This window comes from Amblyomma maculatum, chromosome 2 (assembly GCF_055883805.1).
Source record: "Amblyomma maculatum isolate TAMU_Amacu chromosome 2, ASM5588380v1, whole genome shotgun sequence".
NCBI lineage: Eukaryota > Metazoa > Arthropoda > Arachnida > Ixodida > Ixodidae > Amblyomma > Amblyomma maculatum.
The window spans coordinates 24,950,152-24,965,819 of NC_139345.1; the positions used below are offsets into that span (position 1 = coordinate 24,950,152).

The 15,668-nt window shown below is 48.4% G+C and overlaps 1 protein-coding gene across 1 annotated transcript in view; it reads right to left on the reverse strand.

Annotated features, from left to right (window-relative positions):
- Positions 1–15,668, reverse strand: part of Pgant9 (polypeptide N-acetylgalactosaminyltransferase 9) — a 146,133-nt gene that overhangs the window by 27,703 nt on the left and 102,762 nt on the right. The window contains exon 2 of the mRNA XM_084593521.1: positions 1,123–1,392. Within this exon, the coding sequence (XP_084449647.1) occupies positions 1,123–1,341 (219 nt within the window). The 5' untranslated portion in view covers positions 1,342–1,392. The remainder of the gene's footprint in view (positions 1–1,122; positions 1,393–15,668) is intronic.

Consider the following 15,668-nt stretch of genomic DNA (forward strand, 5'->3'; position numbering starts at 1 on the left):
CGCACGTAAATCACTCTTGATTGGCACACGACACGGACACGCATCCACACTGAGTAGGGTTCGTCACAAGGCGGCTCCTCTGCTCGATCTCGAGGCCAATAGCAACAGATGCTTGAAAAAAGCAGCTTTTCATCAGACAACACAACAGAAGATATATTCAACCTTCTTTGCTTCTTTAATGTGCTTTGACATTGTACAGTAAACAGGCCTTGTATTCATGTGCTGTACAATGTCAGTGTGCGCTGAAGATCCCCAGGTGACCAAAATTATCTGGAACCCTCCACTACAGCATCCCCTATCAAAATTGAAAATGGTATCCTATGTTGCAAGACATATAACTCAGTGATTTTCAGTGTGAATTTCTTCATGACTGGCAATTTATTCGGCATTATGCACTGCAGTGTTCTGTACTCGTGTTTTTTTTTTTTGTGTGTGTCTACCGGAAATATATGCATTTGCAAATCAACATAACTTTTTTTAACAGCAATGCATGGTTCAGTTCTGCCTAATACTTTTGATTTGGTTTGTTCTTATGAGGTTTAACATCACAAATCTACTAAAGCTATGAGCGATGCGCCATAGTGGAGAACTCCGGAAATTTCGACCACCTGGGGTTCTTTTCAATGTGCACTGATGTGGCACAACAAATGGGTGCCTTGCTTCTCTTCTCCATCGAAAAGCGGCTGCCATGACCAGGATTTGATCTCACGTCCTTGCTTTCAGCAGTTGAGCATTCTAACAACTGAGCCACCACGGCGGGATTGTTTAATATTTTGTGTTCTTGTATAGAAGTGCAATGCACCTTTATTCCATTAATGCGGAAGAGTAGGATGCGTCTGTATACACACAAATATGACTCACAACCTTTGCTGTATTTGTATAATTTCTTTGTCATAACTGTATGGCCAGTAATATACATATACTTAGCATGCCATGGTGGCTTGTTTGCCACTACTGCTAAGGGAGGGGCTGGAGCCTCATAAAGCTATATGCCAGTAGCATTTCGTTCCTGCCCCTAGCTATCTTATTCTCCCTTCCGAATTGTAGGAAAAGAAGATAAAAAAATAATTAACAAAACGCATGCAAGCAGTACATGTAGGCCATGATGACAGCTGAGCCTACCTGTGGTGCTAGCTGTGGCCTGTGCTGCTCCTCTAGCTGCTGCTTCTGTTGTTGTGGCTGACCCTGCTGCTGGGCACCCCCTGGCTCATAGGCCACCCGGCTGGGAGGCGTTTGCACCCGGTCCGTGTAGGTGAGCAACAGTGTGATGACGAGCCAGGTGACTGGCACAACAAGCAAGACCTTGACCACAAGGCCACGCCGCCGTGGAAGCAGCCACATGATGGCGGCCGCGACTGGGGCCCACTACCACGACCACCTTGGGGTGCCTGCCTGCCAAAGACAAAGAAAAGTCCACTTAACAAGGCTGTGAAAATGCATCTGCAGTTTAAGAACGAGAGTAGTGGCAGCACAAACCAGAGGCAAGGATGCAAAAGCAGAGAGGACATGATGCAGAGTTTAAATAGTACTCTCGCGTGCCAGTTTTATATAAACGTGCAGAGGTGAAGCTGAGGGTTTGAGAAACTCGTCTGGCTGGGGATGGACATGAAAGTGATTGCAAAACATTCACCATGGAAAACAATGTTCTTGAGATTCTGGGTTGAGCATAAGGGCCGAAACGTCAAGAATGTGTAGCTCATTCAGTACTTCACCATCGTTTTACACTCAGTCGTCTCATATGAAAATAGGGAGGGGGGTGGGAGACACTAGTTTCCCCGTACAAAAGTGACCTGTATTTTGTTAATTTGTGGCAGTAGCTAGCTAGGTGATAATTTGACATTTTGCTTAGTCTGATTCATGATATCCTATTTCTGCAGGGGCACCATCTGATCTGCTAAATACCATACTGTTGGAATTTAGTATATGTCTTATCATCTTCTCTCTGTCCTTGTCTTCCATTGCTACTCATTGAGTCATGAAAAAGAAAATTTTTCTCTCTTAAAATAAGCAGTTTGTCAAACACCAAACACCAGCTTGGAATTGCTTCATCAGATTAGTCCTGAACAGCATTGTTTCTGCTGCAATGATAACTTGCCAGTTGTATTCTACTTTATGTAATGCATTAATGGATTCCCTACCACTGGAAAATTTGTTTCATTAAACAAGGTATTCAATGAATGGGTACTGATGCAGTCTTCTCTTCATATATATTATTTTACTGTAGATATTATTTTTAAACAAAGTCCACTGATGCATAATGAAAGAACTAGTGAATGCTTTTGGGCATCACTGATAAACACAGTAGAAGCTGTAATGGACATGGTAATGTGACCTTGAAGAACATTTGTGCTTAACGTGACACAGGCTGCCACAGGAACTTTATGCACCGATTTGATACAGCAAATGTAGCTGCCTCGACAAGTTTTTACGGAAGATATGCTGCACATTCTGCTTTGCAATTCCTGCTTGCACAAAAGATTGGGCTGCATGCACGTCAAATCCTTGGTCTTTTATGCACTAGTAGCAAGCCAGCTTTCAGTGAATGGGGCTTTGTCACCACTCATCTGCTGAGATTGAGCACCAGGTTTGGTCTGCTGTCTCTGAAGGCCTTTGCAGTAAGACATCGACACATAATTCCATGTAAAAATCAGTAATTACGTATACATTACTTCCTTTTTGTCTAGCTTGCGATAGCAGCAGAAGGAGGTTTTCGCAAAGTGGATTGTTGGGCGAGTTGGTTGGACATTATATTAAAACAGCGCTGGAAACACGGACAGATAGGAAGACAAACACACATTGCGCTGAACTGACAACTGAGGTTTTATTCATGAAGCATGTCTTTATATACACGGAGTGATAGTGAACAATCAAATCCGTCGGGTGACATAAAATGTCACCTTCTTCTTTCCAAAAAAGCCCTTTCCTTCGCATGAAGTATTAGGGCAAAGGCTTGTTGCCATATAGCTCCGCACATTCTAAACTAGTGAAGAGAGCAATTGTCAAGCTATGTTTTCAAAATGCTCTGGAAAAATATTCCCCAAAAGTGGTCTATGATAGCTTTAAGCAGCAAGCGGATAGGCTCACAGACGCAGGATATCCACATCAGATATTGATCTCAGTGGCAGAAGGCATGCTCAAAAACCTTCACACCAAAAAAACAGCAGCCAGCCAGGCAGCAAGTGGAAGCAAAACACGGTCGTGATACATTCACAAACTGTCGCATAACTTGCAGAGAATTAGAGCTCGGGTGCAAACAAAGGTGGTCTTTTCTGCACCAGACAAGTTGGAAATGTTGTGCAAAATAATAACCTTCCCAGGAAGGAGCGTCAGTGGGTGTAAAAAGAAACACAAAGCCCCTACAGTCGCATGTAAAAGAGCAGTTGTGTATCGGATTCCGTTGACATGTGGAAGAGCATATGTTAGTCAAACGGAGCGCTGTTTAAATTATAGGATAGGTGAACACAAGAACAATTTAGAGCAGAAAAAGGATGGGAATCTTGTCGACCACTGACAGAACTGCAAGTGTAAACCGTGCTTCCAAAAGACAGAAGTAATAGGTCAAAGCCGAGACCAAACAGCAAGAGAAATTATCAAGGCAGTAAACATAGCAGATGGTAAAGAAACGTGTGAGCAACACTTCACTAATACTTCATGCGAAGGAAATAGCTTTTTTGTAAGGGAGAAGGTGACATTTTTTGTCACCCGACGGATTTGGTCGTTCACTTCTATCACTCTCAGCGTATGTAAAGACATGCTTCATGAATAAAATCTGAGTTGCCAGTTCAGCGCAATGTGTGTTTGTCTTCCTATCTGCCCGTGTTTCAAGCGCTGTTTTAACATAATGAGGTTTTCGCGCAATAAATTCAATCGGGGATCGCCATGGCCTCCGCGGCAGTCGAAACCTATGTCCAAGAAAACGCACTCGAAGCTCTCGCGCGTCGAAGCAAAGGAACAGAAGGGTAGAAATAAATTTCGCCACCCACGAGCGCGCGCCTCACGGCAGTCGCGCTCTTTCTCCGCGGACCACGTAGCCGCCAATGCCGCGAGGCAATCTTCGTTGTTCCCCTAGCACGTTGCTCATTACGCAGCGCGACAGCCGCCGGCTCCGAGGACGGCAACACACGTTTCTAGTTCATCACGACGGCCATCAAGAACATATGCCCGACACGTAGGCGGCATCACACACACGGGCGAAGGTACGGGCACAAGGGGGACGAGTGCGGGCCGAGCGGACTGCAGCAAAACCCAGCCCGACAACGGAACTCGTAGGGTGGCTTTCACCATCACTGTTTGTATCCCTCGTTGTAATAAAGAGTTGGAGATCACAACACATCACCATCAACGACAAAGCGTTGCGACGAAGCCTTACGAGACCGCGGCATATGAGAACAGCAAAATTAATCCGGAGTTCATCCAAGCTTTGCGCACGCGTGCCTGTTGACGTCAGGCTGAACTTTATTATTATTTTTAAACTTGAAAGGACACGTCACGGCTGCAAATGCTTAATGGGGGAGTAGCGCACGGCTGGGTGCTGCGAACCCCATATATGTGCATAGACAACTGACCCTCGTGCCGCGCTACCGATGAGACATTCAAACGTGCTATTTCCACCACGTTACATACTTACACGGGTATACTATGGGTACATATTTTCGCCACGGGTACAATCATGGGGAACAAAGCATGCCCCTCGAGCTGCCACTGCCACACGACAAGTTATAGCATGCCGACGCGCGTGCAACCGACCTTGTCAAACGTGCAGGTCAAAGCACACCGTGACGACCTCGACCCACCTGTTTCAGGCACCAACAGCGGAACGGCTCGTAAGTGGCCGTATCGAAGACCGCTCGTCGCACCTCTCAGAGGTAAAAAGAAAACAGGACGTCGGACACCGGTACGAATGAAACCGTAGAAGCACGGCGTACTGGCTTCGTTGTCTTCTACGGGGACGCCAGCGCCAGAGTACAGCGGTGCCACGCGGGCAACGGGAAACGGCACATGTCGTTATTAAATACCCACTACGTCGCGAAACTGAGTCCAGATTAAATTCTGCTTAGGGGCGAAGGCTGGCGTGCTCTAGACGTGAATAACAGTTGTGAAACACATGCCAGACGCCCATATGCAACAACAATGGCGAAGACGACGATGAAAGGGGTCATCTATAGAGCACTCCCTCACAGGGACAGAGTATTCTTCCCTAACCCTAGGCACGGTGTAAGAGTAGATTCCCTGGGGTAGATTTTTATCACTAAAAGATACGAAACACCTATGGTCGGTGCCCGCCGCGGTGGCTCAGTGGTTATGGCGATCGGCTTTTGAACCAGAGTACACGGGTTCGAACCCGACTGCGGCGAAACGTTAGGCGTCCGTGTGCTGTGTGATATCGGAGCACATTAAATATCCCCAAAGTGGTCGAAATTATTCCACAGCTCTCGGCTACGGTACCTCTTCGTTTAACCTTCCTCCCTTTACGGCGCGGCCAGGTGTCCACCGAGTAGTGTGACAGATACTGCGCCTTTCTTTTCCTCTAAAACCAAAATATGCGAGTATTATTATTATTATTATTATTATTATTATTATTATTATTATTATTATTATTATTATTATTATTATTATTATTATTATTATTAAACCCCTGAAGTTATCAACACTTTAATATCGTCTAATTGGTAACCTCAAGAAGCGTAAAACTTTCATTTCATCCATTGTTAATTGCACCATATTAATATGATCTAAGGTGGGAATACGCCTCCATTGAAGACAGTATAGCATTCGACAAGAGCTCACTTATAGGGTAATTTATGTTCAGAGCGTATAAAGGCGGAACTTAAATATGCAACAAATTATTCACTCAATTGGGGACGAGAGGAGCGCTGAAACCGAACTACGTTTATAAATGGAGTTAATAGAAGAAAATTCTCCTTCATGCTCCATTAGTCAGTCAAGAGTATAAAATAGTCCATTTGGGTCAGACTTGGGCTCATACATAGAAAGCGGATTCTGGTTTTTGATTGGTTATTGCAGCGAAATATATTTGGGACGTTACAACCAAAAAAGCACCTATAAACGTTGGTTACAACAGCGACACGAATAAAATAAAGAATTGGTACGCGCCGGGGAAAAAAATTATAAAGTTTACTAGCCCTCAACTATGGCGCCCTCATGCTTGAGTCACCTTGGGTCGTCCGAAAGCCCTATTGCATTTCGTCTCAATTGAGAGGCTACCTGCTTGGCTATGAATACAACCGTGAGCATGAAATCATGAGCATTAAAAACAATGATAATAAACAGCATTGCTACAAGGACTCAAATATTTAGACACCGCGGACCATAGAATACGACCGACATAAAATCACGAGAGAGCGCAAAATATATTACACATGTATGCAATCCATTTTATTTCGCCCTCAGAACTTCAGAGCTCCTTTATGCTATCTTTGGGGACCTATTAGATCACTGTTAAAAAATAACTGACCCGGCAACACGCTCCATTATCACTTCCTTTTTGTTTTCAAACAGACATTAAAGCGTTGCTCCGATTTGAGCATTGGCGGGCAGCCCTTAATTTGTGTAGAAGCTTATGCTTGTTCACAGTGAGCAATTTACATGATGTGTCACTGTGGGAACGGGCCCGCGCTAGGCTTCCGTCCGAGCTTCGTGGGCCAGGCCGGGCTCAATAAAGCGATGAATCAGCGTGCCCGGCCAGTTCTGGGCTTGAAACCGCGACCTCGGCCGGGCGCAGGCTTTAGGCATCGGGCGTCTGATTGATGCCTGTGCAGTGTATACGTACCTTGTTTTAAGTATCCCCTTAAGATCTGAAGTTCAAATACCTCCCGCCTTGCTTCAATTGTCGGGAAAACCCCTGCCACAGATGGAGTTCAAATGGCTATGCTATATATGTCAACCATCCAGAGAACTCCAGTTTGGGTTGATTCTTGTTTACAGCAACCGCTGGATCTTGCTTTCCCGTGCGTCATCGGCTATACGCCTCCGCAGCAACAGCTACACACACGCTGCACATATAGGTCGAAGGATGCAGCAAGAAGACGACAGGGCGGGAAAACAAAACGCGGGGGCATATATACTCATGCACACAGTGGGTCGGCTAGACGAGCACACCGGGGAAGGGGCGTCGTGCGACCCTGTTTCTGTGAGGCTTGTCGCAGCGAACATGGCACTCCTCGTCAGAGACAAACATGGTGCAGTCAATACAGAGCGTGCCCACGTGTGAAGGCCGGCGCTCTCAATCTGCCAGTGAGATGAGCACGAACGCACCGCGGCAGAGCGCAGCACACCGGATGCGCTGACGCATCGAAGGTTCGTGCACAGCCGTGATCGTCGTGACCACACCGCGCTCGACACGGCGAGCTTTCGCGCGGTCGAGTCAACATCTTATTCCCACTCGAAGGCCGTGGCTTGTCTGTGACGGGTGGTTTGAGGATTCGCCTCGTGTGCAAGTGAGGAGGAGGAGGAGGAGGGGGGGGGGGGGGGGGGGGGGGCTGATTCAATCCTTGCACCATTCAATTCCTGTAACCGAAGCTCCCTCAAGTCTGGCGCCCGGTACAGTTAGGTACAATGCGTGGCTGCCGGTGAGCCAGTCGAATACAATTCATTGGTATTACGCATTACTGTGGTATACAGTATCAGTTTTACAGCAGGTCAATGCCGCACAGTTTGGCTTCAGCCATGATTATGACGAACGGATGGACCAGGGAACGGGGGCTGGCGAGAGTGCGCCATCAGTGGCTCCGAGAGCCAGGCGTGCCCCGCCGGGGTGGTGCAGTGGTAAGACACCCGAGTACAGTGCCGGAGTACCCGGGTTCGAACCCGACCTCGGCTGCTGCGTTTCGATGGAGGCGAAACGAAGAGGCGTCCGTGTGCTGTACGCACGTTAAAGATCCCCAGGTGGTCGAAATTACTCCGTTGCCCTCCACTACGGCTCCTCTTTCTCTCTCTTTCTACTTTCACTCCCACCTTCCTCCCTTCCCTTACGGTGCGGTTGAGGGGTCCACAGAAAACAAGTGAGACAGTTACCGCTCCTTTCCCTTCCTATATAAATCAATCGAGAGCCAGGCGAGCATCGGAGAAGGTTCAGCGGCACGGGAGGCGAGGAATGTGTGGAAGCTCATACCCACTATTCCTCCAAAAGCAGTTCTTTCCACCAGCGAAGGGCCACCGATTCAACACTGGGCACGAGTAGAAGTGCCAGCCACGACGTGCTATTTCGTGTCAGCATCCGGAACCTTTCTCAAAAGAGTAAATAATATCGCAAACATAACCAACCACGTCAATGAGACCGCCACCGCGGGTCAGCTATATGCACATCAATTAATGCAGTCCACGCTTTCAAACGTCGATGCAGAGAGGCAAAGAACCATTTGCATGAAAACACCCCAGGAGCCCCCCAGCTCTCGCTGCTCAGTGTACTCGAAAACAGGGGCGACGCGAGGGAAGAACCGAGACGCATGCTGAGCGACGGACACTTATCTAAAGGGCGACGCGGGTCCAGTCCAACTCGCATGAACGCTCAGCCCCGATTGTGCGCACTGGGACAAAAGAGGGGCGAAACGTACGCCGCGGTCTTTCGACGGCGCATACACAATGGGCCGACGCGAAACGCGCGCAGTGTTTCGACTGCAGCCACTATGAGGCACAGCCGCGGGCCCCGTAAGGCCAACTTAGTGCGCACAGGGAGCCACGAAGTAAACCTCCTATCGAGACAGGCACCATGCCGGAGTGCCCCCTGCAAGGGCATACTCACCTAATTAATTTCCATCGGGGCGAAGCATCTCCTCTTTGTGCACCCACACACGTTCTCGTATTTCGCCCCTTCCCGAGCGCTGCCGCCGGCGCGCAACCCTCAGTGCGCATGCGCAAAACCTTCAGATGGCGGCGAACCCACGGAGTCGCGCTTATGCCAAAAAATTATATGCCTAGGGTGTGACGTCATTTCAGCTAATGGCGATGGGCGGGAAATAAAAGGGGAATAAAAAAAAAATCTGGCATGCAATCGATTGCAGAATCATTATGCCGGATCTGGTTAATCGCTAAACGCTAACAGATAGAAACTCGTTTTCTTTGTGGCAAACATTGAACAACATATGTAGTTGCGAACACATCTGTAGAAAGCGTCGTATCGTTAAAATGTATGTAGACATCCCCCTCTGCAGCGGTCTTGAAGTACGCGCATCATATTTGCAAACAGATTTCTAGGATCGATTAAACACCTTCTTAAACACTTTCGTCACGCGCTCCACAAGCCCTTTATACCCACACCTAATATTCCCAAGAAATGCAATCGAATCAGAAAAAAAAATAGAAAACACCTTTTGCTTTGTTTATTCTGGACATGTCAACATCGTTTTATATCTGAAGGCAAATCACAATCCCGTTTACAAGACCTCTATTTGCTCCACAAAATTTCCCGTTGCTCTCTAAATCAAACGGCTAACATTCCTCATCTGAACAGCATATCTCATCGCGCACTGCGCATCCGTTCCAACGCCGCATTTTTGGACGCTGTAACCGCATACACGTCGTGTCAATGACATATCTTTATAATGATGAATATGTAATACCGACCGCATGCAGGTGGACCAGCCCTCGGCCTGGCAATAGTGTCACCTCCAACCAGTCTTGTACACATTAAAGAAAATAAGTAACCGATTACAATTACTCCATGTAAAATGTGATTACAGTGGCCAATTACAGCCCCAGAAAAGTAACCAAACGATTACAGAAACGTAATCGATTACCACTGCGCAATAGATCCGACCAACAGCAGCTCACGCGACACAACGAAGAGGTAAACGAATTGCAGTCATGGGCCTGGAAGACAGTCCTCCATGAGTCACTCCTCGCGACTGCCGACTTTGAACATTTAAATTTTCATTACAATATCCGGTATTGCAGCTTGAGGCAATGCGAGGTCTCCATAACGCTCTTGCGTTGCAGAATTTCTTGCCTCAATCTTTATTTATGTCGCTCTGGATTCACGCCGTCGAATATTTTGTGCGCCATGCGATGACGTGGAAACTATAGAGCATTACACCCTCTCATGCCGGAGGTATATATGCTCCTCAGAGAAGAAAGTATTTCGAAATTCATCTTGCTCGCTTAAGACAGCCGTCTACAATTCCTGTCTTCCTCTAGTTCGGTGCAACCGTCAAAGAGCATGCCCTAATACTAGTGTTTGAGTTATTCCATAGCTATAATATTGCGAACAGTAGATTGTATTCAATTCTTGCACATGCACTGAACCCTGGCCAATCCAAGACTGTGGGTATGTATCGAATGTACAGAGGCGAGAAAAAGAAGAATACACTTGAGAGCTGATCCACGCAACAGTCTTTTAAAAAAATTTTAATAGAATCTAAACGTCTGCCTTATGCTTAGAATTTCTTGATCTGCAGATGCGAATCTCACAGTGTTCACCTCCTGCGTACGCTATGAATTCTCCTTTTTTATTTCGTTTTTTTTTATATTTTTTACTTTCCTTCTCTTTTTCCTAGCAATCATTTCATTTCTTTTTGATGAAATTATACATCTCAAAAACAAATATCTCTGCACCCCAATGCTTGGCCGATCCCCTGTGTGGGTACGTGCCACCAATTTAGAAGAGAACAACATCGGTATTCAGTCAACGCCTACAGCCCTGATTTTAAAATGAACACCTTACAATTGTATCATTCTCGCTTCGCCTTTTATTGCCATAACACAAATTTAATGGGACGGGGCTGCAATGTACCGTAGTGAGGCTTGCTTGATATTTAGTTACAAGTAGCCAACTTTGAGGAGGAGTTAGCTATGTATTTCCTGCGTCTCCACGTGCTGAGATGAGCACACTAAACACTCAATGTATACGCGCAGGAGAGAAAAAAAAATGTTTTAGCATATGAACACCATGCTGACTAGCTCGTAGCAGCGCGAATATTTAATGATATGGAGTCTATAAGTCCCCTATGAAGCGCCGTATGTCGTCGTTTTTAGCACTCCGATGTAGGCGATTTCTTCGCACCATGAGATGCATACTGTGGTGCGAAACATGTACAGCGTACACGGCTGAAATCGCCAGGAGCCGGTATAACTTTTGGCTGTGCCCTTAATTAGCCCAGATACTATAGCCCAAGTTCGCGTTCCTCGCTGAGACGGCCAAACAAAACAAAAACCAAAGGTACTTATTTTGTGCGTGCATGCTTCAAGTAATGAAAGTAGCACATCATCAGGTGCGTGACTGGAGTCCGCACAGAGCGGAGGACGCCTGACATTTATCGGGTATGAACTGCCACAGGAGACGGCGGTGACCCGGTCGTTGCCCCAAGACGACCACGCGCGATGCTTCTCCGCAGGTATACTCTGCTGCACCACTGTAACGAAGGGCACATTTTCGCTGGCACCAGCGTCTGTCACCAAGTTGGAGGAGTTCTCAAAGCTGTACCGTTGGTTACATGTTAACAGCTCCTTGAAGAAAAATGAGTAACTGATTACCAGTCATCGATTACAATATTACAGTAATATTACACGAAAATGTAACACGTTACGTACAACTCTGCCTCCAACTTGATGTAGCGCTCTCAGCTTGCAAGTATCAGTCGCTGAGCTATGCTCTGAAACGTTTCCCAAGGCATCTAAGGAAAAGCGCTCGGGCTCCTTTGAAAGGTGCTCCATCGCAGCGCACTGGATAAAGGTGAAGTGCGAAGCGCTGGAATTTTCGAAACGCGGCGCACTTATTTACAGTCACATGCGCGTATTTCAGTACGAGCAGCTCCCATTTCGAAGACAACACACGAAGCAGCTGGAGGCGCTCGTGACAGTCTCGACAAGCGGTGACCTGCATGTGCGTCGCACCGGTATGCATACGCATGCGACCTCCAGCAGTCGACCCCCGAAAAGCGAGCGATCAGAGGAGTGCATACGCATAACAACGGGGCAGGCAGCGCGCACTAACGAGACGTGAACGTGTGCAGAAGAAACGGCCCCGCGAGGCCATCGACGACGTCTGTGCACACACACGAGCGCGCAACGGGGGAGTGGCAGCGCGCAGTCCGCTGGGCGTAGACAAGCATGTTCCCGTGGACACGCGCCGCCCGACTTCCGATGAACGGGGCACAGGTGCCACGGCTTCCGAAAACCAGCGGTCCTGACGGTCAACGCGCATTTCTGCGAGAAATCGCAGACGAACAGATTATCGAGTGAATTATTTTTGCACTTCTGGCGGCATTCTCAACGAGGTTTCTCCAATGACTGACTGCTGCGACTGCAAGCTCCGATCTTAATTAGACAGATGTCACTTCATTCCCAGCGCAGTATATCTCTTCGGATGACCAGAGAGACGACTCTGCTGATTTCCTGAACCCTTTGAAGAGAAAAAATGCCGGCAAAGTCATCAATGTATGTATAATATACCGATAAACTGTCCAACATCTGCGGCACCACACGTCGCCTTTCTGAAAATTGCCAAAACAACACATGGGCACCTCAATGCGTCACACCGCTACAGCCTAACCACTCCGCACTTCACAAGCGATCGGGACGAGACGGCCGGCAACCCCGTGCGCGCCGGAGCGCAGCCGGAGCGGGGAGGACAAGGTGCAAGTAACGCAGGGCGCCCAAGGCTGCAGCAGCGCTCGTGAAGCCGCACGGAGGAATAACGGGGTCGAGGCGACGGGCGCGCGCTAGTCACGCAACCCGGCGCCTGCCGCAGCCGATGGCACCCGTAACATACCTCCTTCTCGCCCTCCATCTACGTGACGAAATGAGGAAAACCACGCGGAGGAAGGAAGCCATTCCTTTCCGTTTTCAGCGAGACGTGACACTTATTCTCGGCATTCCATGCGCACAGTGTCTCGTGCAATGATGCTGAGCTCCCTCCGTATACCACACCCGGTGTATAGTAACAATCACCGCATCGGTATACGTACTATCATCATGGACGCAAGATGAAACGCGAAAGGGCTCGATTACTCGACGACGTCGACGGTTCCTGAAACGTGCGTAATGGTGATGCTTCGCGTCGAAAGTAAATATCCCCATCCGTCCACTCAGCTGAACGCAGAAGAGTGAGCCTTTGTTATGGATTAAATAAAGTGTTGACATCCGTTCCGGATTCTCGCAGGTGCCCCCCCAACGAAAGGACGCAACAATCCGAAAGCGATGCGTTCCACACACCTGACGCGAACGAGCAGGGAAGGAGGCACCTTGTGCTGAAATCCCAAAGCTTTTCTCGCGCGACGACACGCCGACAGAGTGAAAGGCAAACAAACGGGGCGCACACGCGGAGTTCCATTTCATCTCTGCAAATAGAACGCGACGGAGGCAAGAAAATACATCGCCAAACCAATGTCCGCAGGTGAATGCGGCGATCTCGAGTCGTGACCGCGTTCGCGTCGCCGAAAACACCGCAGCTACAGTTCACATGGTACATCTCGCAAAAATAATAATAATAATAAAAAAAAAGGGCGAAAATTGGAGTACTGTTCTTGGTACCTCGTGAAGGCGTTTTAAAATATGACCACACAGACATGCGCCTACTTGAGCAAGATGAACACTCAGCATCCACTGTGCCTTACTTACACTGAGAGCAGGTATTACTATTGACAAGAAAGGAGCAGACAAGAGCTTCGACACGCCCCGACTAATACGGTCATCTGTAAGCTTCAATGGCTGAATCGATAGATACTCGCACCAGCGCACATCATGCGCTCTCGGAGCCAATCAGACGAAGGGAAGATAGTAACGCTATGATGTTTTTCTGTCAGTTTATTTGCCTCGCGAACCCACCTACGTAGGGACGAACGAACGCAAATCGGTTTCGCAACGTGGCAGTAGCGCCTTTCACGTGGACGTAGGTATTGCTTCGCCGCACGACGGCGCAGCCAGCGGGTGAAACCAGCTTTCGGTTGCACGGACCTGCTCGGGGCTGAGAGCTGCCGCTGCTGCAGAGCTCGCGGGAAAAGCAAGGCGGTCGGGTCGCTCTTGCCGCAGGAAGCGCTCCGGATGCGTGCGCTGCGCAAGAGCCGGAGGCGTAATCTGTCTGCACTCGGCAGAGCAGGGCTTTGCGCAATGCTCCAATATCGCGGTGCAAGTGCCGGCCGCTCCCCTATATCCCGCCTGAAGCAGCTCAAGCAAGGTAAGAAGAGAACATAATAATAATAAAAAAAAAAAGGAATACGAAAGCGCAGAAGACGAACCTAGAAGCGGTGAACTATGCATCGCGCAGCGGATGCGTCGACGACTTGCGTAGCAAAAGCACCACCGCCGCTAATTAGGCCCGGCGGCAGCGGGCACAGTATTCGTAGCTGCGCGCGCTGTGGCGCAACGGGGATGATCTCGGGACGAACGCAGATGCATAGACTGGAAGAAGAGAACGCAGGATGGTGTTGAGGCGAGACATATACTGCTATTAAGAGCACCGACGCAGTAACGGACACGCCGAGCGGAAATCTTAATTTCCCACTGCGCGCGGAACGATCAAGAAAGACAACTCTGTCGACTTGCGGCGTGCATCTCGCAGATTGCAAAAGCCAAATATGATAACAACGTTAGGAAAAGCACAGTGACCGCACACCATGCAAAGCCATGAATAGGAGTGTCGAAAACCACCGCTCACTTAATCACTGAGCCTAGCAGTAAGATGGGAGCAAGCGTCAGCTATCCCTCGCTATACAGTTTCCAAACTGTGAACTAGATCGATGCTTTGCCTGAAGTGCAACAAAATAACCGCCCGCACACAACACGCATCACAGCAGTGCCGTCGAAAGCTGGAGCAGCAGCGCGACTGACGCAGCGACATTCTGTGGGAACTACACGGTTCAGTGCGGGCAGCTCCGATCTCGGCAATTTGAGCCCGAAAGCGACCGAAAATGCCTTCTAATTCTGCGAATTTTGAACGAAAGTAACCTCGACGGACCTGCGCGACACTGAAGGCCTACGTCAGTTCGATAAACGGGAAACTCGAATCAAGCTAGTTAGAATTAACGAGATACTCGATCGCATACATCAGCAATGCAGTGCACCGCCGTGCAAACTTTTATGCTAACTTATCGAAAGCTAACCGCAGATCCGGACCATGAAAAGGAAATAACAAGAAGACTAAAATTGGGATGGAGCGAATTCGGCAAGCACTCGCAGATTATGACCAGCAGCTTACCGGTATCGCTCAAGAGGAAAGTATACAACAGTTGCATCTTGCCTGTACTCACCTATGGGGCTGAAACGTGGAGGCTAACCAAGAGAGTTCTACTTAAGTTGAGGACAACCCAGAGGGCTATGGAACGAAAGTGGTAGGGGTAACATTAAGAGATAGAAAGCGTGTAGAGTAGGTCAGAGAAATAACTCAAGTTACCGACATTCTAGTGGAAATTAAGAAGAAATGGACATGGGCAGGACATGTAGTGCGAAGAGAGGATAACCGATGGTCGCTGAGGGTAACAAACTGGATTCCAAGAAAAGGAAAGCGTAGCAGGGGGGGGGGGGGGGGGGGGGGCAGAAAGTTAGGTGGGCGGATGAGGTTAAGAAGTTCGCGGGGGTCAAGTGGATGCAGCTAGCACAGAACCGGGTTAAGTGGAGAAATATGGGAGAGGCCTTCGCCCTGCAGTGGGTATAATCAGGCTGATGATGATGATGATGATGATCGAAACCTTTTATCAAACTCCCTTCCCCGACGCTTC